The 11,599-nt window shown below is 42.4% G+C and overlaps 1 protein-coding gene across 1 annotated transcript; it reads left to right on the top strand.

The window, feature by feature from the left end:
• The first annotated feature begins 1,617 nt into the window (after nt 1-1,617).
• Nucleotides 1,618-3,296, top strand: LOC4341117 (cytochrome P450 76M5-like). Its single transcript, XM_015786392.3, has one exon. The coding sequence runs from the start codon at nt 1,678-1,680 to the stop codon at nt 3,193-3,195; it is 1,518 nt and encodes a 505-aa protein (XP_015641878.2). The 5' UTR covers nt 1,618-1,677; the 3' UTR covers nt 3,196-3,296.
• Nucleotides 3,297-11,599: the final 8,303 nt, after the last annotated feature.

The raw sequence follows: 11,599 nt of genomic DNA, 5'->3' as shown, positions 1-11,599 counted from the left end.
TCGAATCTTTGACACATGCATAGAGCATTAGATATAGATTAAAAAAACTAATTGCACTGTGAGGGGGAGGGAATCACGAGACAAATCTTTTGAGTCTAATTAGTCCATGATTAGCCATAAGTGCTATAGCAACCCACATGGATTATTAGGCTCAGAAGATTCGTCTTCTGCTTTCCAGACGAGTTATGAAATTAGTTTTTTTATTTGTATCTCAAACTTCTTTCGATATCCGATCAAATATCTAATATTACATTAAAAAATTTCTTGTCGGGAACTAAACATGCCCTTATTTGGAAGACCATGCGCGGCATCGCGGTGGCGCACGCCTTCTCACCATCGCAGCCTCGCCGCGGGGCGCGCCGTCGAACGGTCGAAGTTGCGTGTTGGACTTTCTGTTGCAGATCGCGGAAAGGCCGACTTGCTGACATTAACTGCGGCCGGCAGCTGAGGCCTCCGAGTTTCAACGATGAGAAGTAGGCCAGGCTCAGGCATGGGGGAGGACCTGCCGGGACCGGGAGTGAGATTGTCAAGAACTTCCGGTTGTCGACTGTGTTGGCTGTCTTTTTAGCTACAATCCCCATTTTCTGTGAGTAGTACTAGTGTACTACGTAGCTAGATGACTTTGATAATACTATTGCATAATGAGTTTTCCGTACTCATTTGCCGGTATTTTGGTTCCAATAATCAAAGCTCGGAGTACTTGTCATATATATAGCTCCTTTTAACTCTTCTTCCCTGAACATTTAAATAACAACCAAGAGAATAATCCCATGCGAAGCTGATGCACGCGCATGCATCGTAGACAATAAAAAAAACATAAGAGTGAAATATTGACCGGATAACACCTGTCATTTTACTCCCCATAAAATTTAACTTAAAAAAACATATTTACAATGGCATGAATCCAATTTACCCTTTTTTTTGGGCTTTTTGTCTTCTCATATCAGGCCAAATCCAATAGGTGGGATATCGGGCGCTTGGGCTTCAACTCACACACATGTTTATTCTACATTTTTTAAGTTTAGACACTAAAGTTTATACTTTGGTTTACATACTCAAAGTTTATATATCCAATAACAATTTGAATTTAAATTCAACTTCAAAACTTTTAATGTATCTATTTATATTTATAATGTTTATGTATTAGAATATATATTTTTTTAGAATTACACAGTTCAATGCATACACTCACAACGCACGCACACGCGCAAACCCTACCTCTATGAGCATCTTTGAATATTGGGCCAGCAAATCCATCCCAAAGCCGTTAAATCTAAATCCTGGAAAATTCGCTCACATGGAGAATATGGAAACTATAGTGCTACTGAGCCTCTTGTAACTTGTAACCTCTAGGCTAAAGGCCCCTTCACATGCACAGAGATAATTTTAAACATAGTTTTCTTTTCTTTTGTTAGTTTTTTGTTTTTCTATCAAACTAATTGTTTAAATTTGTTTCAAAACCAATCTAAATGCGCACGTGTATTGAAAAATTCTCGTATAAAGAGGAGAAACAAACGCTCGATTTTTGGATTTGTAGACGTTTTGGTATTTTCCTCGTATTGCAAGCCACGGGTACCAAACTAGTATAAGTAGATGCAGCAACAGGTAACAGAATTCGCAAACGCAGGCTCCGACACTCACGCCGAACGCAAACAGAGTGAATTAACCGCCGCAGAAATGGGGCACGAACTCTGGGTGCTATGGGCAACGCTTGCCGTCTCGCTCCTCTGCTACCTCTACCTGACCAGCCACCGCCTGGGCTCCCGACGGCGCCGGTGGCCGCCTGGCCCCCGGCCGCTCCCACTCCTCGGCAACCTCCTGGACCTGCGTGGCGGCAACCTCCACCACACGCTCGCGCGCCTCGCCCGCGCCCATGGCGCCCCCGTCATGCGCCTCCAGCTGGGCCTCTCCCCGGCCGTGGTCATCTCCTCGCCGGGCGCCGCAAGGGAGGCGTTCACCGCGCACGACCGGCGCCTCGCCGCCCGCGCCGTGCCGGACGCCAACCACGCGCTGGGCTTCTGCGACCGGTCCATGATCTGGCTCCCCAGCGCGGACCCGATGTGGCGGACCCTGCGCGGCGTCGTGGCGGCGCACGCCTTCTCGCCGCGCGCGCTCGCCGCGGCGCGCGCCGTCCACGAGCGCAAGGTGAGGGACCTCGTGGCGTACCTCCGCGGGCGCGCCGGGCGGGAGGTGGACGTCAAGGACGCCGTGTACGGCGGCGTGCTGAACCTGGTGTCCAGCGCGCTCTTCTCCGCCGACGTGGTGGACGTGGGCGGCGAGTCGGCGCAGGGGTTCCGGGAGCTCGTGGAGGAGCTGATCGAGTCCATAGCCAAGCCCAACGTGTCCGACCTCTTCCCGTTCCTCCGTCGGTTCGACCTGCAAGGGTGGCGTCGCTGGACATCCGGGCACCTGGCCAAAATCTACAAGGTCCTGGACGACATAATCGACCGCCGGTCGGCCGAGGACGACGCCGCCATGGACAAGCGCGGAGACTTCCTCGACGTGCTGCTGGAGCTCATGTCCACGGGCAAGATCGCGCGGGAGTACCTGACGAACATCCTGTTCGACGTCTTCACCGCCGGGAGCGACACCATGTCGCTGACGGTGGTGTGGGCGATGGCCGAGCTGCTCCGCAACCCGGGCGTCATGGCGAAGGCACGGGCGGAGATCGACGCCGCACTCGGCGGCAGGGAAGCGGTCGAGGAGGCCGACGTGGCGCGGATGCCGTACGTCCAGGCCGTGCTGAAGGAGGCGATGCGGCTGCACCCGGTGGCCCCCGTGATGCTGCCGCGCAAGGCCGCGGAGGACGGCGTCGAGATCGGCGGATTCGAGGTGCCCAGCGGCTGCGCCGTGATCTTCAACACGTGGGCGATCATGCGCGACCCGGCGGCATGGGAGCGGCCCGACGAGTTCGTGCCGGAGCGGTTCGTGGGCCGCAGCCGCGCTACGGAGGAGATGGACTTCAGGGGGAAGGACTTCGGGTTCCTCCCGTTCGGGTCGGGGCGGAGGCTGTGCCCCGGCGTGCCGATGGCGGAGCGGGTGCTGCCCCTCATCATGGCGTCGCTGCTGCACGCGTTCGAGTGGCGGCTGCCGGACGGCATGTCGGCGGAGCAGCTCGACGTGAGCGAGAAGTTCACCACCGCCAACGTCCTGGCCGTCCCTCTCAAAGCCGTTCCGGTCGTGATCGCCTGCTAGCTATTTTTTTCTATATGCACTCTCTGTGATTGTAGCCCTAATTAATGATCTAGCCACTTCACTGTACTTCTCATCTAAATTTAAAACCAGTAATTCAAACATACAGTACCTGAGTGCCGTAATCGTTGCGTAACAGGAGCAGGGTTTAAAATTGCGAAACGAAATTTTCGAAATTTCAGTTCTATCGGAATTTTTATTTTTTTTGTTTTTTCGTGAATTTGGTATTATTTTGTTCAATTTTGATCAAATTTTATTAAAAATTCATATAAGTTCAGATCCAAATATCCAAAATTTCGGTATTTCAGCCACCACCGATACAAATAACCCAACCGAAAGATTAAACCCTGAACAGGAGATGTTTCTTAACCTGTCATAATCTGCAAACACTTTGAAAAAAGTTCCTGTTAGTTGCGTGAACTTGGTTCTATTTTGCTGTTCAAATTATCATGATTGATAGCACGAAATATGGTGTGTTTCGTCCTTATTTGACCAACTGATCCGCGACGTCGAACGGTCGAAGTTGCGTGTTGGAATTTCCGTTGCAGGTCAGAAAAGCCGCCATGCTGACATTAACTGCGGCAGCTGAGGCCTTCGAGTTTCAACGATGAGAAGCAGGCCAGGTTCAGGTATGGGGAAGGTCCTGCCCGGGAGTGAGATTATCAAGGAGTTTACTTCCGGTTGTCAACTGTTGGCTGTCTTTTTAGCTACAATCCCCATCTTCTTTCAGTGGTATTACGTAGCTAGATGACTTCGACAATATAGCATAATGAGTTTTTCGTACTCATTTGCCGGTATTTCGGTTCCATGCAAAAATCAAAGCTCGGAGTACTTGCCCCATATATATATATATGTATATATACATATATATATATATATGTATATATATATATATATATGATAGCTCTATTCTACACCCTCCTCTTATCCCACCCCACGAGGCCCACCTCCTGATCCCGCCCCCCTTTCTCTCTCGATCTCTCTTCCATCTCCCCTCTCCTGGCGCCCCTTCCTCCCTTTTTTTTCTCTCTCGATCTCTCTCCCATCTACATTGGATAGAAAATTTTAAAACTAATTAAAAGTGACAAAACCAAGGCTTGAACCCATGACTCATGGTTCAAAGAAATGCTTTATTAACTAATTCACCTTATGACATCTTGTGATTAGAGTTTGTTGTTTCAGTTTTATATATCTCTATTTAAACTTTGTGAGAGCAAATCACTTATATTGTTGTGGAACTTATAATCTGTTATAATGTTCCAATAGTAACATTATTGTAAAAGTGCAGTATCATGTAACGTTACTGCAAAAATATAAATATATAGATTGTTACTGCAAAAATATATAGGTTGTTACTGCAGCTTTGACAGTAATATCCCGTGAAAATTATAGTAACACAGAGCATGTATGTAGTAGTAACGGTACTTCTACAGACTATCGAATGTTGTTACTACAAGAAAGTAATCATGTTACTATAATATGGTCATCTTGTTACCGCACAATTCCTACGAGACGAGTGCACCAAAGAGGTGGGCGTAGAGGGAAGGGAGCAACACAAATGATACATAGTAGCAAACTAAACACAAATGGATTATTTGAAATTCTAATCTTTAAACAATCATATCTCTCGCATCACATATTATATTTTTGAACCGTTTCCACCATAATGCTTTAAAAAAGAGCTTTATAAAACTAGATCCATCATCGCTATATTTTGACAACGTTATAATATTGTTACTGCGAGAAGTAACCCTGTTACTGCACGATGGTCGTCTTGTTACTGCATAATTCCTGTGAGACAAGGACAACAAAGAGGTGGACGTGGGGGGAATTGAGTGGGCGGGTTTGACCGGTGGAGGATGCTTTGACCGCCCTTTTGACTAAGATGGGAGGTGGGTTTCGGGCCCTAGGGAGGGTGGGGGAGGTGGGTTTGATCCATTGGAGGGGGGTGTAGAGAATAGTCTATATATATATATATATATATATATATATATATATATATATATATATATATATATATATATATATATATATATATATATATATATATATATATATATATATATATATATATATATATATAGAGAGAGAGAGAGAGAGAGAGAGAGGAGAGTCAAGGGATGACACAGAAGGAGATGTAGGCACCAAGTGGAGGACCGTCTATCAGAGATGCAATTGATGATGGTGACTCGAAGGAGATGAAGGAATAGAAGATTTCAATAGAGGAGAGTCAATGAATGACACAGAATGGGACAGATGCACCAAGTGGAGGACCGTCCATCAGAGATGCAATTGATAATGGTGACTCGAAGGAGATGAATATTCTCTGATGGACGGTCCTCCACATGGTGCCTACGTCCTCTTCTATGTCGTCCCTTGACTCTCCTTTATATATATATAGCAAATCTGTACACCCGGGTGTACGTACTCCCTCCTTCTTGTTGGATATCCATTAGTTGATAATGGATAGTCTGGTTAAGAATTAAAAAATAGTAATATTCATTTTATTTTTAAAATTCTGCATATGCGAGCTGCTATTCTATTGTTTTTCTTTTCAAATTTTTGCATGCATGCACACCGGACCGTGAGGAATTAATGGCCAGATTCAAAATTTGAGATATACTATTTCCTTAGTAGTTAGTCGATCGAAGTATATACTCTTTTCAAAAACTAGTAGTATAAACTATTTTTTCAGTAATGGTCTGTTCTGTTTAGCGGAAAAACGTACTAATATTTTTCAGTATATACTGTTCTTTTAGCTACTAGTAAACAACTTTATTTTTTGTTGATACACAACTCCACACCGGATTTGGTTCACAATTGAACGAGGCCATGCATTTGGTTCCGAATTTAATAATGTACCTATCTAACTATCCTTAGTAGTACCAGTATTTATCACCATTTAGAACAGTATTTACCAACATTTAGAATTGGTCGTATATAGATCACTCCTATATACCATTTTTTCCTAGATCGGTGGTATATACTGCTCTCTCTTTTTTTCAAGTAGTATATAAGTAGTATGTACTTATATTTTCAGTATTATGTACCGTTTTAAGGAGTATGTACTGTGTTTTCAAGAATCCAGTGTATACTCGATCTGTTAATTAGGTGTATGTACTGTTTTTTATCAAGTATTCAGTATATATACTAACTCAGTCGGTTAAGAAGTATGTTCTTTTTTTTAGTATCCGGTATATGTATATGTATATGTATATATATGTATATATATATGTATACATATATATACATATATATACATATATATACATATATATATATATACATATATATATATACATATATACATATATACATATATACATATATATATACATATATATATATACATATATATATATACATATATATATATATATATATACATATATATATATATAGCTTTTAACTCTTCTTCCCTGAACATTTAAATAACAACTTCGAAAAAATCCCACGCAACGGTGATGCATGGGCATGCATCATAGACAAGTATATGAAAAACATAAGAGTAAAATATTGACTGGATAACACCTGTCACTCTTAAAAAACAATACGATATCTCTATAAATTTTCATTCTCAGCATTGCTCACTAGTTTTTCTAAATTGTTTGTTGCTAGATCTATAATATATAATATTTAATGCATCCCTATAAGCAATTTTCTTTAATCTTCTTGATCTTGTAAAAAGGAAAGTAGACTTAGTTTGTTTACGAAACATTGGTAACACTTAAAAATAATGCATTTTTTCTTTTTGGAAAAAAATCCCTTTTACTCCCACCGAACTATTTTGCCACAGCGCTTAACCCCCTAAATTAATTTTCGGCTTATTTTACACAACAAACTAGTGAAAACGGTTCATCTTATAATGCAGGTACCTGCCACCTTTATCAAATTACATCATGCCACATGAGCCTAGTCCACTCGGCCCATGTAACATCCTGTAGTTTTAATAAACAATTTAAGTCGAAATCTTGTACGTTCTTAGTAATAGATGGATATTTTAAATCTATTTGTGTTTAAAACCTGGTCGATTAATTTGTGTATATAAAAACAGGTATAAACTAACACCATTTACCCAAACCCTTGGTTTGAGATATTATGAAACCATAGATATCATTATAGGGGAAATCTTCTAGAAAAATAACCCTACAACCTTATGGTAGAAAAAGGTCACACCCTGATTTTCATTTTTAGAATTTATATTAAATGTTCTTTAATTACAAATGAAGTAAAATGTGAGAAATAAAATTTCCTTATTAAAACATGGTTTGATTTAATTTTTATTAAATTCTCCATGATTAATTACACTCTCGAATTTTCTCGGATTTTTGAGAGCTCATATTACTAATTTTAATAATACAAAGATTTTTTTTGGTACTTATATAAATGAAAATAAATCTTCAATTTGTTTCAGCCCATACCCTTCTCTCTCTCACCACGCCCGCCGGCCAACCTCTTTTTCTTTCCGGCCAAAATATAAGTTTCGTCCTCCCACGGGCTCAAAGAAGGAAGAAAAATTATACATTTCCTCCCACAACAGTGTCTTCAACCACGAAATCCCCTCGAACCCGTAAAGATTTTGCAAAATTGTTAAGGGGAAATCTTTCCCTTTTCCTCCTTTTCTTTCCCCCCGAAAAATCCGACAACAAATTCTCTTGTCCTAGTGTTGCTCTCTTCCTCCCCCGCCTTTAAATAGAATCCCCTAATCTCCTCTCTTGTTTCCACTCTTTGCCCTAGGCTCTCGTCGTTCGTAGCGCCGCCACCATCGTTTGTTGAACTCTAGTTGAGCCCCACCGCCGTTTCCGTTGCCACCAGAGGTCATCATCGCCACCTCTTCGTTGCCATCGTCAATTGCCAGAGCGTCACCACCATCGCCGACCAACCTCACCACCAAAAGTTGGCCGTCGTCATCCATCCTTGCTGCACCCCTTGTGAGTTCCTTGAGTCACGCTTGTCCTTCCGGTGTCCTTCGTTTCTGCCGTCGTGGCGTGGAACGCCAGCGTCCTTCCGGTTCGACGTCGGTCATTGCAAGTGAGGTGACATCAGCGCCACATTGTCTGCCTCTTCAGCTGCCACCTCAGCCCTTCGCTTGCATTGCCGCTTGCGTGTTTTGCCCGTGTGGCATCCATCTGGATTCAATCTTGGCCGTATGATCTCGGTCAATTCCCAGTCAAGATCTATCTCAGTCGACCATTCCCATGGACAGCTATGGACTCTCTCGGTGAACCAAGTCTATGGGGGACCAATCCTTGATGACGCAATAAATCCGATTTTCCTATGCAATATTAATTCATTATTGCATCATAATCCTAGAATATTTTTTTATTAATGGTTAAACTCTAATTAAACATAGAAAAACGGATTTGTAAACTCGTGTAACATGATGCAATATGAATCCACGTGATGTGAGAATCGACATCTATTGTTTTTTTACTGGAATCGACATCTATTGTTGAGCAAGAAAATGAATCCATGTGATGCAAATGAATGCATGAGTTAGAAAAAAGTTTCGTAAGAATTTAGAAAAAAAGAACCACCTGATCTAGACAACATATGCAAAATCTATACATGTTTAAAGTTTTTGTTATAAATCAAAATACAAAATAATTAATAAGAAGATCAGCAAAAAATAATCTATAACTCGGAAAGAAACTAACGCCGACATGTAGGAGCCGCATTTCAGTGGCACATTGGATTCAACCCACCTTGACTTCGTGTTGACTACAATGGGTCCAACATGACAGAGGATCACTCTGTTGTCCTTGGCAGCCCCACAAGTCAGTGGCCCTAATCGTTAAAAATTAGTATTTTAGATGCCTGCCCCCTTTCCACTCGTCTTCTCCCCACTTCACACCCCTCGCCTTCTCCCCAACTTCTCCCATCAACCGGCGCAACATATTCTTCGCCCCCATCATCTGCAGATCGCAGCAATAGGAATCATGTACAGATCGCAACAATAGGTGGAGGTGCGACGATGGGTGGTCACCCCAACCACCACTCCCGGCGTCAGGAGCACGACGAGTTTGGCCGCTTTGCGTAGAGTACCGTGTCCTCGGGGCCATCGTCCACCCGTCGCCCCTCATCCTCGCTGGGGCCATTGTCCACCAAGGTGCCGATGATCCCGATCTCCACCGAGATGTCGGCCTCCATCGAATGCGACGAGGACGTTGTTGGTATTTCTTACCGACATTACTAGAAATATAAATTCCCAGTAAATGCGCTAGAAATTGTCCTAGTATATATATGGTTTATAGAAAGAATCCGCAAGCGCACGGATGTAGCATTGTAGCATTTCACTCGGGAGTATTACAAGGTATCGTATTTCTTTAATCCCAAGGGAAGATTGTAAGAGATAACTATGCTAATAATGTATACATGCCACTTGTATAATCAAAATCTAGGCATGGGGTTAAGATATTTATTTGGGTAGAGTGACATGAAGCAAAGCACTTATATATCTCATTCAATCTTTCCTAAACTAAGTGGAAGAGAAATAGAAGAACAATCAATCCCTATAATTCTAGTATACACTCAACTTTACTTTACACCTACTAGTATACAACCATATAGCCAATACCCCCTAACAGTGCCCTCCTGGTGCTTTGAGAGACCACACCGGGTTGCGGAGTTTCTTCCGACAACCTATCATGGTTGTCCAACTGGGCACCAGGTTGCGGAGTTTCTTCCGACAACCTGTCATGGTTGTCCAACCGGGGCTAAATACGGAGGAGTACCATCCCCAGGAAAGTTTCTTAGGAATATATACTATTGTGGAGGAATACCCGTACTGAGCTGTCACCATCATCTGCCCACCTCGACTGACACATAGCATATATGCCCAGATAATAATACTTAATAATCTAGACACCACGTCTACATTATTAAATACTACTCTACATCCCTCGAGATGTCATAGAGTAACCGAGTATCGGACATTAAACCCACACCACTGCACCTCTTTGGTCGGCTAACTTTACGACTGTACCGATACAGATATAAAGCAAAGACAGTACTCAGAAATACTAAAGTATCGAGAGGATATAAAGAATAATATTTCATTTACTCCGAGAGTCTTAAAAGAAAGAAGGAAAACTACTAAAGCCATACCGAAATTCCTCCGAAGACTCCGAGAGATATTCTATTCTACTCTACTTAGCACTAGAATACTAAACTAAAGTGTAGAAGAGATATCTTGAACTTGCTTGAGTGTGAAAAGGAGTGGAGGAGGTGAGGGCCTTTTATAGCTGAAGAACAACAGTTGTGGCGGTTGGAAAGGTCGGTAATACCCTCCAACCGTCATTGGGAGTGAATTCCCACCGTCTGATCAAAGTCCTGGATTGAATGGTGCTGGTACTGTTCAGCCAAACCCTGAACCCTGGGCTAGGCCAACCAGCCTAGTACTCGGCAGGTCGTCTCCTCTTCTGCTTCTAGACTCAGATCAGTAAATTATGGGCCCATTTGATCATGTCAATTATGAGTTTCTAGCCCATTTCTCCACAAATCTGATTCTCGAAAGCATCTGATTGATTGTTCGAGTATTTTGCTATCGGTTCTCCTCCATATTGTATCTCTTTATTTACAGACAGATAGAATCCAAGTACAAGTGGAAATAGATTATTCTAAAACAAATATGCATTGCAAGCATAACTAGTTCTCCTTTATTCTAGTTGTATTGATGGTCGAAATTGGTCTGTAATGACCGTCAACAAACCCCCCAAGCTTGAACCTTTGTTCATCCCGAGTAAAGGAATCACAAAAATTAAACTTGGTTGTTGATCAGGAGTTGCTACTATGTTATATATCTAGAATGTACAAGTGCAAAGTTTGAGTACTCTCTCTCGTATTAAGCAAGTAGACATGGTGGCTTACCCACACACCCAATCTCATGTCGTAACACATGCTTCTCTTCACCTTGGGTGGTTGAGAGACAACATAGATCATAGAGTACAATTATCTCATCCATTGCCTAACTCTTATTCCGGAAGTTTTCAAATGATTTTGCAAATAAAACCAAGTTCCTCAAGTGATTCTCTAAATCACTCAATGTGTATGAATATTGTTCCTCACCAAGATTATGCCTTTTTGTCTCCTACACTAAAGCTGAATATGTGCGGTTTGTTAGGGATTAAGAACAAGGCATACTTGCAATCACATTTATTACTAAGTCAAAAAATCTAGATAAAGCAGATAGCAAATCATACTTAAGATCAAGATCGTGCATCGTGTTTGGAATATATGGTGGAAATGAAATGAACATAATTACTCCTTTTGTATACCTCTTCCTCATTTTTTAAAGCTTTTGAGAGAGTCTTTTTGGCTAAATATATTTTTTCTCAAGAATATTTTTGAGAGAGTTCATGCCCCAATATGAGAGAGAATATTTCTCTCTCTCTCTCTCTCTAGCCAA

Source organism: Oryza sativa, chromosome 6, assembly GCF_034140825.1.
Source record: "Oryza sativa Japonica Group chromosome 6, ASM3414082v1".
NCBI classification, from domain to species: domain Eukaryota; kingdom Viridiplantae; phylum Streptophyta; class Magnoliopsida; order Poales; family Poaceae; genus Oryza; species Oryza sativa.
Note: the sequence above shows the minus strand (reverse complement) of the source record. Positions and strands in the feature narration are given on the sequence as shown.